General features: G+C 38.1%; 1 protein-coding gene across 16 annotated transcripts in view; it reads left to right on the plus strand.

Moving 5' to 3' along the window:
• The window catches only part of TDRD5 (tudor domain containing 5), an 82,923-nt gene that overhangs the window by 43,960 nt on the left and 19,578 nt on the right, over nt 1-19,385 (plus strand). For 12 of the 16 annotated variants that reach the window (XM_023640638.2, XM_070267812.1, XM_070267804.1 and 9 more), the window contains 5 exons: nt 3,396-3,596; nt 4,099-4,257; nt 6,027-6,185; nt 14,381-14,563; nt 15,307-15,450. In XM_023640638.2, the coding sequence (XP_023496406.2) occupies nt 3,396-3,596; nt 4,099-4,257; nt 6,027-6,185; nt 14,381-14,563; nt 15,307-15,450 (846 nt within the window). The remainder of the gene's footprint in view (nt 1-3,395; nt 3,597-4,098; nt 4,258-6,026; nt 6,186-14,380; nt 14,564-15,306; nt 15,451-19,385) is intronic. The other 4 variants (XM_070267813.1, XM_070267807.1, XM_070267806.1 and 1 more) reach the window with 1 other exon arrangement.

Genomic DNA, 19,385 nt, shown 5'->3' on the forward strand with positions numbered 1-19,385 from the left:
TGTTTCTCATTTAATCAGCAAACATTTGATGCCATGAACAATTTGGGTTCTCAGGATACAAAAATAAAACATGGAATGAGCCATCAAAGAAATCATTGTACACAGTATGGAAGATGGACATGTAGACAAAAATAATTGTGCTGTGTCATGTTTGCTACAGAGATTTTTATAGTGTATGGTGGAGTTGCAAAAGGAAGAGTGCTCATCCCCGTTCAGGGCAATCAGGGAAGGCCCCATCATAGAGGTGGCGTTTGAGTGGAACTTTGAAGGAAGATAAGGACTCTACCTGGACAAAAAAGAGAAGAAAGACATTCCAGGCAAAGGGAGAGCAGCGTTAAACATCTCAAATTTGAAAAATCTTGAGTGGACCTGTTTGGCTACATGATACAGAATGAGCTGGAGTTGGTGCGTGGCGAATGATGTCAGAGAAATAGGCAGGAATCTAACGGGGAGATCCATATCTGTGTTCAGGAATCTGGACATTGTCCTTTAGCTCCTGGGGAGCAACTAAAGGGGGCAAATAGAGAACTGCCACAGTCAGATATGTTTTTTAAAGAATTCTCTAGTGACATCAGTGTGGGAGATGATTGGAGTGGGGTGGAGCAGGAGGCATTTTCATCCATACAGAAACATTTGTTTGTGTAGTTATAATTATGCACCTAATTTTATGTTTTTCCCTCGCAACTCTTAATTATACACATTAATTGTACCGTATTTGTCTGCTGAACCTAAATAACTTATCAGTTGCTTACATATGCATGGATTATTCCTTTAAAATTTTTTTTTATCTGGAAAACACGATAAAAATGTTACCTATAGTTCCACTACTCAAATGTGTTCAATTCAGAAATTTGATGTGTTTCTTTCAGTTTAGTTTATTGGATATTGGGGGTAAGGGCTTTTGTAGGGTTTTCAGGGTTGTATAAAATAGTAATCATTATTTTGTGTTCTGCTTTTTCACTCAGCATTATAGCATAAATACATTTATACATTATTATAGTTCTCAATTTTAATAGATTGATAGTAATCTGTTGGGTAAATAGACGTCGTAGCCTGCGTATCCCTTTATCGGTAGACATTCAGTCTGCTTCTGGCTTTTGAGAATTATAAACAATGTGTGCAAAGTATGGTTTTTGTGCAAGTCAGTATTCAGGATTGTTTTCTAGAGTGCATTTTAGCCCCAAGTAGTTTTCCTTTTACCCCTTCCCTCAGGCAGCTCGGGGCTGGCTTTGTGACCCACTTGTAGCCTATGTGCATTATTCTCAAGTCAGCCAGATGGCTTCCAGTTTTGGTTCTCTTTGTTGTGTTTTCCTGTTTCCTTCCTAAACTGCCTCTGCCTTAGGGCTTTTGCCCACTGTGATCACTAGAATAGCTTATTCAAAGAATTCTCATGGTTGACTCCTTGTCATTCAGATTTAAGCCCAAGTGTTATTTCCCCAAGAAGGACTTCCTTGACCAGCCAACTTAAAGTGGTCCTGTCCACTTCAGTCGTTCCTTGTCACTTTGTTTTATCTTCATAACACTATCTGGTATTATCTTGATTATTTGTTCTCATACAGCAGTGTGAGCTGCTGAGATCAGGGACATTGTCTGTCTCGTTCACCGCCGTATCTCCAGTGCCTACATCAATGCTTGTGCATGGTAGGTGCTCAGTACATGTTTCTAACTGAATGACTGTATCTCACTTTTTTTCTATGTCTTTTTTCTGGTTTCAAAAATAGTTAATGTAGGGCCAGCCCTGGTGGCCTAGTGGTTAAGTTCAGCACACTCCACTTTGGTGGCCCAGGTTCGGTTCTTGGGCACGGAGCTACAACACTCATCCGTGGCCATGCTGTGGTGGCCATTCACATACAAAAAGTGGAATATTGGCAACAGATGTTAGCTCAGGGTGAAAGCTTCCTTGGCAAAAAAACAAAAAAGTAGTTAATGCATTTGATAATGGCAGATTAGCAATAGAGTAGCATAGTGGACTAATACTCTCTTAGACAAAATCCAAAGCAGGAGAAAAGCAAAGGTCTCCTTTGGAAGTCAAACTGCAGTCGGGAAAATCAGGGATTTTTCAGCTTCTTTCCCGAGGTCGCTCCCCAGTCTACAGCCTTGCTGACTTGAAGAGTTAGAGGATATTTTTTGGGATTGCCAGAACAACCAGAAGTTAGGGGGAAATACTTGAAGGGAGGGAGCCACGGAATGGGGGAGTTCCAAAGTCAGTGTGTTCAGTCTGCCCAGGTCCCTAGATGACAGCTAAACTTGGCAGGCTCTGGGGAGAACCCAGTGGCCCCAGGGAAAAATTATTGGCTTGCCTATTCTTTTTCTCACCTTGCATCTCCTACTTTGAAGAGATTTTTTTTCTTTTCTTTTTTTTTTGAGGAAGATTAGCCCTGAGCTTACTGCTGCCAATCCTCTTTTTGCTGAGGAAGACTGGCCCTGAACTAACATGCATGCCCATCTTCCTCTACTTTATATGTGGGGCACCTACCACAGCATGGCTTTTGCCAAGTGGTGCCATGTCCGCACCCGGGATCCAAACCAGTGAATCCCAGGCCGCCACAGCAGAACATGCGCACTTAACCGCTGCGCCACCAGGCGGGCCCCTCTTTGTATGCTTTTTATCTTTGCCTACGTACTGCTCACTCTCTTTGTAAAAATTATTTATAAGAATGGTTGAATAATATAGGCTGAGATTGCCTACCTCTAGAGAGATTTATGTTCGCTTCTGCCAGGTACCTAGGAATACTACCAGTCTGGAACCATGTTAATTTAACTGCACAACCTGAGGATTTGTGTACCACCCAGGTGATGTGAAATTGAGCTGCAGATCCATACGAGGGCTGGTTCCTTTCTTTCTCCCCTTCTCCTGAACGTGTAGCCCTACAGGGACTCGACTTAATGAAGAAAAGTGCTCCTCTCCCCCTACCGTGGGTGGATAGTGGCTTTGATTTCTGTCTCCATTGACCTGTGAAGCCACCGAAACCAAAGTTCGCATTTGCCTGGATTGACAGATACATTAAGGCAAAAGTAGTGGGAACTCTTGCTTTTAATTCTGGCCTGATAATTTGTTATTCTCTTGTTAGTTCTTTGATACTTTTTGTGGAAATATTTTATCTAGAAATTTTAGTTGTTTCTGTGGGAAGGTTGGTGCAATAATCTAACTGAACGATTTCTGAAAATGAAAGTTTTTCACCACATAAATAAAAAAAATTTTTTCTATAATCACATTTTTTATCATTTTTCCTTTATTCTGACTTTCTCATCCCCAAATTGTAAGCATCTTCCAATGTGTTATTCTAGTACTTTTACAGTTTTATTTTTACACCACACTCTCTAGTTCATTAGGAATTCATTTTTGTATATGGTTTGAATTTCTCATCTGAATCCGTATCTTGGTTATATTTCAGGAACATTGGACATCGAGAGCTGTTTTGCAGTTCCAGAAGTTGTGTGGCTTGAAGCCATTAGTGGGGGTAGTGGATGAATATGTAGACGGAATCCTCAACATTTTTCTGTGTGATACATCCTCAAACGAAGACGTCTATTTCCATCATGTCTTGAGGCTAGAGGGCCATGCTATCGTGTGCCGGGAAAATGTCCCTTCTAAGGTAGAGCTCTCTGGATGTATTTTGTAACGTATTTCATTGAATCTCAACACTTCAAGGTATAACCGAATTTAATACAGAAGGTTATTTGATTTATTGTTTAATCTTAGAGACATCTGTGAGATTCCCACCTTCTTAATGCAGAGCATTCTCTTAATTTTCAGGAGACCACAGAAAACTACATTTGGCTTGTTGTCCTTTAGAATGTGAATATTTTTATTTTAAATAATTGATTGAGGATTCTGTCTCACCCCAAAGTATTTAATTCTCTGAGGTCTTAGAGAAGAACATGTTCTTATTTTGTAATTATTGATAGCAATGTCTACATCACTGTTAATATTGATGTAGATAATTTTTGTGACTAGGAAAAACAATATCGAATATCATCAATATAGAAAAAATTTTAGAAGATAATACATTTCCACAACATTTGAAAATTATGAAGTGCTGACTGTTTCACTTTTCCTCTGAGTAATTAAACCCTTCCTTCTCTTTTTAATCCTAGGGTTTCAGAGAACTCAACCCTTTAGCTTTATACACTGAGTCCAGCGCGGGGCCGGAGGACGTGGGCTTGACAGACCTGGGTTATCTTTCCCAGCAGCACTATTTTCATGAAGACCGAGAGATAAGTCCACAGTCAAAAGAGAGTGAACTGTATACCCTGGTAAGAGGTTTTTACAAATGTTTTTATAATTGTTAACATTTAGGGAGTACTTACTATATGCCAAACACTTTAAATATGATACGTTATTTAATCTTCATAAAAATCCTTGTAACATAGTGACTATAATTGTCCTTATTTTATAGATAAGGAAACTGAGGCTTTCCAAACCCATGAAAGTTTGGAAACTTTACGCAGTGATCTTCCCAGTTCCCTCGTCTCGCGTTGTTTGCTGGTTTACCCCTTTGCTTCAGTCCCGCTTCTCCCTGTGAGGTTCCCTCCGACAGTCGGTTCCCCTGCTCCCCTGGTGCGGCCGTGCCTTCACCTGCGCCTGTCCAGACGCTCTTCATCTGCCCTCTGCGCTCAGGTTCTTCTTCAGCTGTTCTCACTTCTTGCTTTCTCTCTAAACCTTTTGACAACTCCCACCCACAGTAATAACAATAATAATTTTTTTATTATATATTATTCCAGCCCACAGTAGTAGTAATAAAAAAATATCGACAACAGCAACAGTTACCGAACTTGCACTACGTGGCAGGTACTGTTCTAAGTGCTCACATGTGCTAGTTAGTTTAATCTTCACAAGCACTTGACCAGGTTGGTAGTTTCTTATCCCCATTTTAGATATGAGTAAAGTGAAGCACATAGTAAGAACTTAAATGATTTTTCAACAAATGAACAAATAGACATGTCTTCTGAGTCTTACATTCTTCATGACCAGAAGTACTAGGCTAAGAATATAGGATGTGTTGAGTTTGAGAGCCAAAAATGTTTTTTTGGACAGAGCAAGGCTTTTTATTTCCTTTGAATAAAATATGAAAATCTTGTTTTAAGTATGTTTTCTATATCTGACTGTGAAAATAAAATTATAGAGATGACCTTACTTCTTTCGTACACATATACTAATTACTAGAAAAGATAAAAAGGAAAGCCATTTTGACTAGTGGGAGATTAACCTGCTCTGAAAAATAGGTTTGAGTGTTTACTGCTGCATGTTTAAAACAACATAAGGATTTTAGATTTCTGGTTTACGTTAAAATTAATTGAGCTTGTTTGGCCTGTAACTCTCTCTGAAGCCTGAATTTTTCTTAGTTATTATTTGACTAGAACAGTTATATTGCCTGGTTCTTGAATTCAACCTTAAAAATTTTTAAATATCCTATCATTATTCTGTTGATGTCTTCAGACAATCATAGTTCAGTCCAGAGAATGAAATAAGGCAAGCTTTTCTGCAAAAGAGATGACTTAAAACTCCCCTATTCCACTCCAGCCTATATTTTAACGTATCAAGACTCCCGTATGCTGCACACGCATACACCTACATCTGTACACCTGGCTCCCTGTAATTCCTTTTCTTTTAAGCATCCCAACAGCTAGTGTGTGTTATCTCCTTCACTGTGTCTTCTTGACATCCTCCTCCCCCGGTAATATTTTCATCATCTCTCTCTGCTGGCTCGACATGGAAGGTTGTGCTGTGGTTCTCTGATTGTGTGTCTTCTATATTCTGCGTTCCTTTAGAGGTGGGACCTCTAAAGGATTCCTGCTTATATCCACAGAGCTACACCTTTTGTACTATGTGCTCAATAAGTGTTTGTCAGCTTGAACTGGTTTAGCAGGATGGGAAGACCTAGGGTCATGGACAGAGTTAGAAAATAATGTAGCATTTGTATGAACCATAGCAAAAAATTCCCCCCCAGAGTTGATAGACACATAGATTTTGGAAACAGCATTAGTACAGAAAATAAAATAATTTCTTTTTTCATATCTATTAGCAAGATATTAAGGATGAGAAGGCTTTCAGTCGCCTTAAATCTGAGTCAAAGGAGCCAAAGGATTCTGAATTCAGTTCTTTGAAAACCCAAGATAAGAGCTGTGAAGAAGATCCAAAGTGGTGCATCCCCAGGTTAAAGGATCCAAAGGAAGAAAATGAGGTAGGAGAAGGGAAGATAGTTTGTTTTTTGGGGTTTTTTTTGCTGAGTGAGATTAGCCGTGAGCTACCCTCTGTTGCCAATCTTCCTCATTTTTGCTTGAGGAAGATTAGCCCTGAGCCAGTCTTCCTCCACTTTATATGTGGGTCGTGGCTGCAGGATGGCTCATGAGTGGTGTAGGTCTGCACCCAGGATCCAAACCTGCGAACCAGGGCTGCTGAGGTGGAACACGCCAAACTTAACCACTATACCAAGGGGCCAACCCCAGAAAGACAGTTTTTTGAAAATGTAATTAGTATAATTACTTCATAAGTGAAGGGGACTAGAATAAAATAGCTCTTAACCCTGCTGCTTTCAGTACTGTCAGAGCACCCCCCACAGATGAATTACAAATTCCCTCTTTAGCGGTCACCGAGACCAAAGTTGAAGCAACATGGCTTTGATCACAAAAATGAAAAGGCATTAACTGGCTTTGATGTGTTGTTACTATCCCGCATCTTTGGGTAGTCTTCAAGAATTATGCGGTGATTAGAAACTAGTATTGAGAAACAATACTAGGAAAACCCATCAGGAAAAATGTTGACAACTTTTTTGGAGAATATATTTTATTTTATTTTATTTATTTTTTTTGCTGAGGAAGGTTGGCCCTGAGCTAACATCTATTGCCAATCTTCCTCTTTTTTTTAATTCCCTAAAGCCCCAGTACGTAGTTGTCTATCCTACTTGTAGATCATTCCAGTTCTTCTGTATGGGATGCTGCCGCAGCATGGCTTGATGAGCAGTCTGTAGGTCTGCACCCAGGATCCAAACCAGGGAACCCTGGGACGCCGAAGTGGAGTGCACAAACTTAATCACTCGGCCGTGGAGCTGTCCCTCTTATTTTTGTCTTAATCAAATGTTTATGTTCATATAGGTTATAGTCCCCCATAACCCCTTCCCCTACATTTCCTGTTTCACAGAACAACCATTTTCATCTCTTTTAGCTGCTGCTTTTGGAATTTACCTCTGTTTCTTTCATTACATAACATGCTTATGTTGTTATTTTCTGATTTTTCAGTTTTAAGTTTGCATGGTTTTCCCACTGTGAAGGAGGAGGGTTGGTTCTTTCATCCCTTCACCCTCACCATACACAAACATACCCTTTCTGTCCCCTTCCACCATCTTACTAATATAGTTCTATCAAACTTTCTATTAGAGCACCATTCAATATTTACATTATTACGACTCTGTAAATGCTATTCACAGTCAAGTAGTATGTTATGGCAACTTCTCCTTTCCTTCATAACTTTTATTTTCTCTGGTGTTAATCGTTTTTTAAATCAACATACAGTAAAATTGACTTTCTTTTTGGAATACCATCCTATCAATTTTAGTACGTGTATAGATTTGTGTGACCATACACCATTTGTGTGACCACCACCATAAGATGAAGAATGGTTCCATTACCTGAAAAAAAAACTCCTTGGTGCTACCGTTTCATAATCACCATCTCCCCAAATCCCTAACCCCAGCAATCATTGATCTGTTTTCTGTCACCATAATTTTACCATTTTTAGGACAGTCATATAAGTGGAATCATATGGTATGTAGCTTTTTGAGACTGGCTTCTTTCATTCAATATAAATTTTTGAGATTTATCCAGATTGCTGCACGTATCAGTAGTTCGTTTCTTTTGATGATGAGTAGCGTTCTGTCGTATGGCTATACCACAGTTTATATATCCATTCACCCGTGGGAGGACATTTGGGTTGTTGCCAGGTTTTGGTAATTTGAATAGAGCTTCTGTAAATGTGCTTATGCAGGGTTTCATATAAACATAATCAGGAATAGGATTACTGGGTGATGTGGTAAGTATATGTCCCACTGTTCTGTGGACTGGCTGTAGCATTTTGCTTTCCCACCAGCAATGTGCAAGTTCCTGTTGCTCCATATCTTAAAAAGCGCTTGGGCTTGTCAGTAATTCTTATTTTTAGCCATTCTAACAGGTGGGTAGTGGTATCACTGTAGCTTTACTCTGCATTTCCCTAATGGCTATGATTTTGAATATCTTTTCATGTGCTTACTTGCTGTCCATACATACTTCTAGGTGAAATGTCTGTTCAAGTCTTTTGCCCATTTTTTGATTGATTGGGTTTTTGTTTTCTTACGTTGAGTTTTGAGAGTTCTCTGTGTATTCTGGATACTGGTCCTTTGTCAGATACGTGATTTTCAAATGTATTATCCCACTTGTAGCTTGTCTTTCATTCTCTTAATAGTGTCTTTCATACAGCAAAAGTTTTTAATTCGGAGAAAGTCCAGTTTATCAGTTTTTTTCTTTCATGTACAGTGTTTTCAATGTCAAGACATCTTGAATTAATTTTAGTAGAAGATGTGAGGTTTAGATCAAGGTTCATTTTGTTGCATATGGATGTCCAATTGTTCTAGCACCACGTGTTGAGAAGACTATGCTTTCTCCATTGAACTGTCTTTGCAGACTTACCAAAATCAGTTGTCTGTATTTGTGAGTCTGTTTCTAGACCCTGTTCTGCTCCGTTGATCTATGTGTCTGTCCCTTCACCAGTACCACGCTGTGTTGATTAGCGTGGATTTATAATACCTCTTAAAATCACGTAGTATGATTCCTCCTACTTGATTCTTCTTTTGCAAAATTGTTTCTAATATTCTAGTTCCTTTTCCTTTCAAGTTTTAGAATCAACTTATCTATAGGATTTTGGTTGGAATTGCATTAAGTCTATAGATAAACTTGAGGAGAATTAATGTCTTTAATCTGTGAACACAGTATATCTAATTTATTTAGATTATCTTTTATTCCTTCATTATGGTGTTAAAATTTTCAGTATACAGAACATGTTTTGTTAGCGTTATACCTAAGTATTTCATTTATTTTGGGAGCACTTATAAATGACATCTTTTTATTTCACTTTCCCTATTTTCATTGCTAGTATGTAGAAATTGATTCTTGTGTTGTCACCTTGTATCCTGTGAACTAACTAAGCTTACTTTTCAGTCCTTTGAGGTATTTTGTAGATTTCTTTAGGGTTTTCTACGTAGACAATAATGTTGTCTGCTAATTAGGGCAGTTTTATTTCTTCCTCACTAATCTGTACATCTTTATCTTTCTTCCTGACTTCTTATTACACTGGCTAGGATTTCAGATATGATGTTGAACAGGAGTCATGAGAGAGAACATCTTTGTTATCCTGCCGAAAGGTTTTATCATGTGCGTGTGGCTATGAATTTTATTAAATGATTTTTCTGCATGTATTGATGTGATCATGTTTTCTCCTTTATTAATAGGGTGTATTATATTAATTGCTTTTCAAATATTGAGTTAGACTGGCATTCCTGGGATAAACCCCACTTGGTCATGGTTTATTATTCTTTATATATTGCTGGATTCCATTCACTAATATTTTGTTGAAGAGTTTTGCATCTGTTTTCATGAAGGATATTGGACTGTAGTTTTCTTGTACTGTCCTTGCCTGGTTTTAGTTCCTGGGTGAAGCTGGCCTCATAAAATGAGTCCACAAGTGTTCCTCCCTCTTCTGTTTTCTGGAAAAGAGAATGTAGAATTTAATTTATTTCTTTTTTATTTTCTATCTGACATTTTTATTGTGATAACTGAAGATTCGTGGGCAGTTATAAGAAATAATACAGAGATCCCATGTAGTCTTTACCCACTTCCCCTAATGGTCCCACTTTGCAAAACTGTAGTATACTATCACAACCAGGATATTGATATTGATACAGTTGTCCCGCCACGTGCCCAGCTGGGTGAGGGGTGTGGGATAGGTTGCTGAGAGACCAAAGAAAAGACCCAGAGACAGTGAATAAGACATATGGGTTTACTGGGGACTGACTTGCAGGGAAGGTCTAGTGGCACCCAGCTGGACTGGCAACGTGCACCTGCTATCTCCCCCTGAGAGAAGCTCGCTTAAGTAGGCAGAGGAACAAAGGCTGCCTGCTTGTCAACGGGGACTGTCCCTGTGTGACCTGTCTTCCAAGTGCCTGAGCCCTCCTGGAGAGCGTCTGTGTTCCCTCAGACTGCGAGGGTCTCTGTGCTAACTCTCCCCCAAGAAAGCAGCTGGCTTTGCCAAGCCCAGGACTCTTATCATCATGAGTGCTGGCACATAGCCCAGGCAGGGAGCCTCAAGGACACATGGTTTAAAGGGCACGTTGGCTAGTGCCCCTACATTTCACCCCTCATGTGTCCAGGTGGCCCTTACAGTCTCATCGTGCCAGTCTTCCACAGTTTCCCTTGAGCCAGACACAGAGAGGAGCATTGTAGCCAGAGTCCTCCACAGCAATAGAGAGCACAACACGAAAATAAAAGAAGTAGTAAAAAGCAAGGACAGGTTACTTGGCAGGAGGGGAGTAGAAATGGGAAAGTGCACAACGTTCCTCCACTCTTGCAGGGCTCTCCAGACAGAGGCATTGGCAGCTTGGAGACGCCATGGTAACCCCATGGTTGAAGAGAGGCAGCTCGCTGCACACCCAGAAGTTGGAGTGGTTTTGTATGTCAGCAATGGTGCGTGTCCAAGCAGTGAAAAGGTTGGCAGATGTTGTCCTAAGGGCAAAAAGTAAGATGTTTAAAGGGAACTAAAACAGTGAGGTCATAACTGCCTAACAAGACACACCAGAGGGAAAGGATGAATGTACCTTGGGGAACTGAAGTTGTTACTGTGATACCCAATTTTAACTCTCTTCTCCAGGGGGCTGTGAGACCACACCAGTGGGGCACCACCTGCCCATCCCAGGACCAAGTGACTGTGTGGGTCTCAGTAGGGAGCTCTTGTGGCAGAGGAAAAAGCAAGTTGTTTGGAGTGCCCATCTGTGGTTGTAGTGACTCTCCTTGATTAGCTCTTGTCTGTAGATGTACTGTCACATCACGTCCTTTTGTCAGCCTCTGATATGCACTGGGTTGGGTACGCCTCTCACGTTCATTCAGTTGATGTATTACCATTGTTGGGCATCTCGTCTGGTGGGCTTGGATTTCTCAATACATTGCTGAAGGGACTGTAAAATGGTACAGGCACTCTGGAAAACAGGATGATAGTTTCTTCTGAAACTAACCATGAAATTACCATACAGCCGAGCAATTGCACTCCTGGGCATTTATTCCAGAGAACTACATTCACACAACAACCTGTAAGCAGGTGTTCACAGCAGCTTCATTTGCAATAGCTAAAAACTGGAACAGCCTCAATGGGCAAATGGTGAAACACACTGTGACACACACATGCCATGGACTACTACTCAGCAACAAAAGGAACAGACTGTTGATACACGCAGCAACTTGCATGAATCTCCAGGGAATTACACTGAGTGAAAAAAGCCAGTTTCAAAAGGTCACATACTACATGATTTCATTTACATAGCATTTTTAAAATGACAAAATATTATAAATGGAGAACTGATCAGTGGTTGCCAGGGATCAGGGATGGTGAGGAGAGGGCTGGTAGAAGGAAGGTGGGTGTGGCTATAAAAGGGCAGTACAAGGGAACCTTGTGATGATAGATTTATTCATCACCTTGACTACACTGTTGGATACACGAACCTACACATGTCAGTACTGTATTGAACTAAATAACACGCACACACAAATAAGCACAAGTAAAACTGGGGAAATCTGAATAAGAATGGTGGATAATATAGGGGCACTAGCCTACATGCCCTTTAAACCATGTGTCCTTAAGGCTCCTTGTCTGGGCTATGTGCCAGCACTTATGATGATAACAGTCCTGGGCTTGGCCAACCCAGCTGTCTTCTTGTGGGAGAATTAGCATAGAGACTTTGCAGTCTGAGGGAACAAGGGGGCCCTCCAGGAGGGCTCTGGTTCCTGGAATGTAGGCGTTGTTCGGTAGAATGTTCTATTGATGTCAGTTAGATCCAGTTGATTGGTGTTATCATTCAGTTCTTCTATATCCTTGCTGTCTACTAGTTTATTGATTACTGAGAAGAACGTTGAATTCACCAGCCACAATCTTTATTTTGTCTATTTTCTCCTTTCTTCCAGTCAGCTTTTTTCTTTATCTTGAGGCTCTAGTGTTAGGCGCTATCCATTTAGGATTATGTTTTCTTGGTGAATTGACCCTTTTATCATTATGAGATGTTTTTCTTTATCCATGATTATTTTCTTTGCACTGAAGCCTACATTGTCTGATAGCATTATAGCCACTCCAGCTTTATTTTTTTGAGTGTTTGCATGGTATATCTTCTTCCATCCTTTTACTTCTAACATCCTTATAGTTGAAGTACGTTTCTTGAGAAAACATATAGTTTGGTCATGTTTTTTATCCGTTCTGACAATCTGAGTTGGGTTTTTTTTTCCTGCTTTTTCTCCCCAAATCCTCCTAGTACATAGTTGTATATTTCTTTTAGTTGTGAGTCCTTCTAGTTGTGGCATGTGGGACGCCACCTCAACATGGCCTGAGAAGCAGTGCCATGTCCATGCCCAGGATCCGAACCGGTGAAACCCTGGGCCACTGAAGCAGAGCACGCGGACTTAACCACTTGGCCACGGGGCCGGCCCCTTGCAATCTGAGTTTTAATTACTATGTTTAGACCATTTACCTTTAATATAATTATGGATATGTTTTGATTTTAGGTCTATTACTTTATTATTTTTAAATTTTTATTATATTTTTATTATCGCTATTTGTATAGTTTTTTCACTGGTTACTCTAGGAATTAATTGGTATTTTACCACTTCGAGTGGAAGGTAGATATCTTACCACCGTGTACTCCTTACTGCCTTCCTTTCTGCTGTACTTACGTATAACATCTATATATGTTGAGAATTTATAATGTTGTATTTTTTTGCTTTATACCTTCAAACTTATTCTAAAAAATTCAAGAGGAAAATAATAGTCTGTTCTATTCACCCTGATATTTACTATTTCTGTTGTTCTTCCTTGGTTTCTGATATTCCAGTTTCTTTCTGGTACCATCCCCTTTCTGGCCAAAGAACTTCTTTTAGCAATTCTTTTAGGGCAGGCCAGCTGACGGTGAATTCTTTTAGTTTTATTCATTGAGAGTGAATTTATTCATCTTCATTCTTGAAGAATATTTTTGCTGGATGTAGAATTCTAGATTGCCAGTTCTTTTCTTTCAGCTCTTTAAAAATTTCATTCTTCTTCTTTTTTGCTTTCATTATTTCTGATGCAAAATATGCAGTACTGGAATTGTTCCTCTGTAATAATGTGTCATTTTTCTTTCACTACATTCAAGAAGCTTGTCTTTAGATTTCAACAGATTGATTATAATCAATCTAGGCATGGATTTCTTTGGGTTTATCCTGTTTGAGGTTTGCTAAGCTTTTTGAATCTGTAGGCTTATGTCTTTCACCAAATTTGGAAAGTTTTCAGACATATTTCTTCAAATAATTTTTCTGCACTTCGCTCTTCCTCTTCTCCTTCTGTGACTCCAATGACCCAAATGTTAAAACCTTTTGATATTGTCCCACAGGTCCCTGAGGCTCTGTTTGTTTGTTTATTTTTTTCCCAATTTTTTTCTCTCTATTGTTCAGATTAGATAATTTCTATGGAACTGTCTTCAAGTTCATGCATTCTTTATTCTCATCTCTGCCCTGCTATTGAAAGGAGAGTCAGGAATCTCAATATTCAGTATAGAAACTTTCACTTAATTCCACTCTTTTTATTATGCTTGCTCCACCCTCAGTTCTACCCTCCAGAAGACCCTTTAGTCTTCCTGCAGGAGGAAGAGGCATAGTGTCCCAGGTTCTTGAAATAGGGGAGGGTAACTGGAGATCTGACTGCTGCTTACACAGACTTTCAACCAATGCTCTTATTTTCGTTCCCACTTTACACTCTCACTTCCAAAAACCTCACAGTAGCAATTCCTGAGCTTTTTCAGTATCTGTGGTATCAATTGCGGTTGCTGCTTGCTTTTTTCTGCTACAAGCTCAGGACTCTACTTTCTTAAGACTGCTTAATAAGTTGTCACTTTTCTGTTTTCCTGTATCCAGAATGTAGATAGTATTTTCTCCTCTTCTGTTCTCTTTGACCATACCCCAAATCTCTTTACTTATATTTTAGTGATGTTTCAGAAGGGAATAAATTCTGTATTCAAACTACCGTCTTTACCTAGAATCAGGAAATTTGTAAACCTAAATTTTAAAATCTCGTTTTACAGGAACTGTAAATTAAAGTTTTTCTTTGTCTTCTGATACATTCCAGGATGAGATCCCCACTGGAATGCCATGCCTGGAGTCAGTGACCATAGATGATGATATTTGGGATGAAAACTGGTTGCTTTTGCAGACTAAAATGGGAAACGGAGGTGATGCTGCCTCCCACTTATTTACCTCAGACCTTGATGGGAAGAAGCCATATCCATCCTGTAAAGAAATGCCACCGAAGGTTAGATCCTTGGGGAAACAGAAAGCAAATCACTACTGAAAAAAAGGAAATGTAAATTATCTGAGACTCAGGAAAGCTATACATTCTGGAATTCAAAAGGATTTATCAGACAGTAATTCAGAGGAATGCATTTTTTCCCCCCAAAAATGGTCGTGGTAGGGAGGGGGGGCAGGATGAAGCAGGAGAGAATAAACAATGTACTTATTGTACCTGTCTACCCTTTCAATCATTGTGATTTTTGTTTTATTCTTGGCACCTAATCAAGGTTTTAGGATCTGTAAATAAACTGTTTTCTCTAATTTTATTTTTGTTGCATTAGCCTTGTAATATAACGTCTGGATCTCTGCAGTAAAAATATTTGCTAATATTGGGCCTGTCTATCTAAAATTTATTTCCCACAATTATTAGAAAGAAGAAATATCTACAGTTAAGTTGCTCCTCACTATTTGTGCCATTTGAATACTGGATGGTCATTAAGAATCATCTGGCCATGAAAACAGTATTGAGGAAAATACTACAGAGTTGTATTTATTTTTATGAGATCCATGTGTTCAAAAGAATTCAAGACGTTGGTTATGGACCGATAAAGCAAGAAGGAAAAGTCACACTGACATAAAAAGTTAATAAATACCTTTTCCTGTGTAATTTGCATTGCCGCCTTGCCTTTACCTTGCCCAAGTTATTTTCTGTTTGGATCATGTGGCACTATATTTCAGTTTATAGTTGCAATTTTTTCTCTCTAGGATTGGTGTTTTTCTATGCCAAAAGATATGTGGGATGATTCATGGCAGCCTTCAGGCCTTGTGAATGGAATGAAAGTAGAAGTTCAAAAATCAGAAGGACTGGGCGCTCGGGAAAACAGTACAGACACAGCCAGGAGTCAGAAGGTGACTGTCTAATGAATGTTGTGACAGGTTCTCATGAGCAAGTGCTTTCATTTCTAGAAAGTAAAATTCTGGTTAATGATCTCTCTCTCAGCATTTGGTAGAATACATATACATAAAATGGAGTTGATTTTTAGATTAATTTCAATTAACTTAATATAGTTATTCATCTCTTCAGAAGAAAATCTCGAAGCTAGAATTAAAATATTGATTAAACTCTATGTTGGGATAGAGAAAATAGTATTTTCATGAGCTCTGTATCTGTCCTATCATCTAGGCCAGGTTTTTTTAATATTGCTTTGGCAGAAAGTACTAACCCTGAAACAAAATCTGTTTCTTTTGTGTTTCTCAAATATATCAAGTGTCCTGAAAACAGCAGCACAATTTGTGTGAAGCATGAAATTTGGCTATCAGGCCTCTGTACTTTTGCGTGTTACATTGAAAATAAAGGAGTCAAATCTAGGAGACTTGTTGAAAAGCAGATTTGTGGAAGATGAACCTTCTGAGTGATATATTTCCTGCAGAATGTGGTTACTTTGTGTGAGAGCACTCAAAGTATGCTGTATTACATAGAATAGTCTGTTCCAGAAATGTAAATTTCTTGAGAGCGTTGATTTAGTTTCAGGATAAAATAGACTTTTATATTTTATTTCTCATGTAGTTTGTTTCTAAGAAATAACAGCTTTATTGAAATACAATTTACATACCATGTAATTCACTTATTTAAAGTGCACAATGCAGATGATTTTTAATATACACAGACTTGTGCAACCATCACTACAATTCATTTTAGAACATTTTCATCACCTCTTCAAAAAAAACTTGGTACCCATGAGCAGTCCCACCCCTTCCCCATCCTCCCACAGTCCTAGGCAACTACTAATCTGCTTTCTGTTTCTATAGGTTTGCCTGTTTGGGGCATGTCATATAATATATGATCATTGTGATTGTGTTGTTTCCTTTGCTGTGCAAGAGATTTTTAGTTTCAAGTAGTCCCACTTGTTTCTTTTTGCTTTTGTTGCTTGTGCTTTTGGTTTCATTTCCAATAAATCATTACCAAGGCCGGTGACATGAAGCTTTTCCCTTATGTTTTCTTCTAAGAGTTTTACAGTTTCAGGTCTTATGTTCAAGTCTGGAATCCATTTTGAGTCGACTTTTGTCTATAGTGTAAGATAAGGGTCCAGTTTCATTCTTTTTCATGTGGATATCCAGTTTTCCCAATACCATCTGTGGAAGGGACTATCCTTTCTCCATTGTGTACTCTTAGCATCCTTATCAAACATCAGCTGACTGAATGTGTGTGGTTTTATTTCTGGGCTCTTCATTCCATTGCTCTATGTGTCTGTCTTTATGCCAGTACCATAATGTGTTGATTACTATAGTTTTGTAGCATATTTTGAAATCAGGAAGTGTGATCCCTCCAATTTATTTTTTTCTCAATATTGTTTTGGCTTTTTGGGGTCCTTTGTGGTTCCATACAAATTTTAGGGTAAAGTTTATTTTTGTAAAAAATGCCCTTGATGTTTTGATAGGGATTGTATTGAATCTGTAGATCACTTTGGGTAGTATGGACATTTTAATAATATTAATTCTTCCAATCCCTGAACATGGAATGTATTTCCATTTATTTGTGTCTTCTTCCATTTCTTTCATCAGTGTTTTATAATTTTTGGTGTACAGATCTTTTACCTCCTCAGTTAAATTTATTCCTTGTTATTTTATTTTTTTTGATGCTATTGTAAATGGGATTATTTTCTTAATTTCCTTTTTGGATTGTTCATTGTTAGTGTATAGAAATGCAACTGATTTTTGTGTGTTGATTTTTGTATTCTCCAACTTTACTGAATTTGTTGATTAGTTCTAACAATTTACTGGTGGAGACCTTAGGATTTTCTATGTATAAGATTATGTCATCTGCAAACAGAGATAATTTTACTTTTTCCTTTCCAATATGGATGCCTTTTATTTCTTTTTCTTGCCTAGTTGCTCTAGCTATGACTTCTAGTACTATGTTGAATAGATGTGGTGAGAGTGAGCATCCTTACCTTGTTCTTGATTTTAGAGGAAAAGCTTTCAGTTTTTCACCATTGAATGTGATGTTAGTGGTAGGCTTTTCTCATATGGCCTTTATTATTTTGAGGTAATTTTCTTTGTATTCCTAGTTTGTTGAGAATTTTTATCATGAAAAGGTATTGAAATTTGTCAAATGCTTTTTTCTGCATCTATTGAGATGATTGTGTGATTTTTTTTATCCTTCATTCTGTTAATGTCATGTGTCACATTAATTGATTTTTATATGTTGAACCATCCTTGCATCTCAGGGATAAATCTCACTTGGTGTATGATTATTTTAATGTGCTGTTGTATTGGGATTTCTAGTATTTTGTTGAGAATTTTTGTGTCTGTGTTCATCAAAGATAACGGCCTGTAGTTTTCCTTTCTTGTAGTGTTCCTTTCTTGTAGTGTCTTTGTCTCGCTTTGGTATCAGGGTAATGCTGGCTTCATAAAATGAACTTGGGAATGTTTCTTCTCTTCAGTTTTTTGGAAGAATTTGAGAAGGATTGGTATTAATTCTTCTTTACATGTTTGGTAGAATTCACCAGTGAAGCCATCTGATCCTGGGTTTTTCTTTGTTGGGAGGTTTTTGATTACTGATTCAATCTCCTTAGTTGCTATTGGTCTATTCTGATTTTCTGTTTCTTCATGTTTTAGTCTTTGTAGGTTGTCTGTAGGAATTTGTCATTTCTTCCAGGTTATCCAGCTTGTGTATAATTTTTTTGTAGTAGTCTCTTAAGACCCTTTTTATTTCTGTGGCATCAGTTGTAATGTTTCTTCTTTCATTTCTGATTTTATTTATTTTCCTTCATTAGTCAAGCTGAAGGTTTGTCAATTTTGTTTATATTTTCAAAAAACCAACTCTTCGTTCCATTGATTTTTTTTTTCTATTCTCCGTTTCATTTATTTCTGCTCTAATTTTTATTTCCTTCCTTCTGCTAATTTTGGACTTAGTTTGTTCTTTTTATAGTTCCTTAAGGTGTTAAGTTAGGCTGTTTATTTGAGATCTTTCTTCTTTTTTTATCTAGGCATTAATCACTATAAATGTCCCTCTTCAGCTTTTGGTACATCCCATAAATTCTGATATGCTGTGGTTTCATTTTTATTTGTCTCAAGATATTTTCTAATTTTCCTTAATTTATTTTTGGGACCCAGTGGTGGTTCAGGACTGTGTTTAATTTCCCAGATTTCTGAATTTAATCTTTATTTTTGATGGATATTTTCCCTGAGTGTCGAATTTTAGGTTGGCACTTTTTTCTTTCAACTCTTTGAAGATGTTATTCTATTTTGTCCTGGCTTCTGTTAAATTGTCAGCTGTCTGTTAGCATTGCTCCTCTGAGGGTAATGTCTTTTTCTCCTCTGGCTTCTTTTAAGATTTTTCTGTCTTTTGCTTTCAGCTCTTTGATAATTATATATTGAGATGTTATGTCCTTTGGGTTTACCCTGCTTATGGTTCACTGAGCTTCTTGAATCAGAAGATTGATGCCCTTCATCAGTTTTAGAAAATTCTGGCCCGTTTATCTAAGCAAATATTGTTTTTCCTCATTATCTCTCTCCTTTCCTGCTGGCATTCCACTTATACATATGTTAGAACTTTTGGCTAAGTTCCACATGCCTCATGGGCTCTGTTCTCTTGTTTACTTTCTTTCTTTTGCAGTACCTCAGTTTGGAGATTTTCTGTTGATTTTTCCAGTGCACTAATCCTGTCTTTTACAGGATCTAGTTTGCTGTCAAACCTGCTCATTGAGTTCTTAATTTAAAACATATTATTTTTTCAGTTCTAGAATGTCCATTTAATTCTTTTTTATAGATTTAAATTCTGTTCAAATTCTCCATATTTTTATGAGTTTTGCCTGTCACTTCCTCTACTTTCTTGAACATGT

Source organism: Equus caballus, chromosome 5 (genome assembly GCF_041296265.1).
Source record: "Equus caballus isolate H_3958 breed thoroughbred chromosome 5, TB-T2T, whole genome shotgun sequence".
Classification (NCBI taxonomy): domain Eukaryota; kingdom Metazoa; phylum Chordata; class Mammalia; order Perissodactyla; family Equidae; genus Equus; species Equus caballus.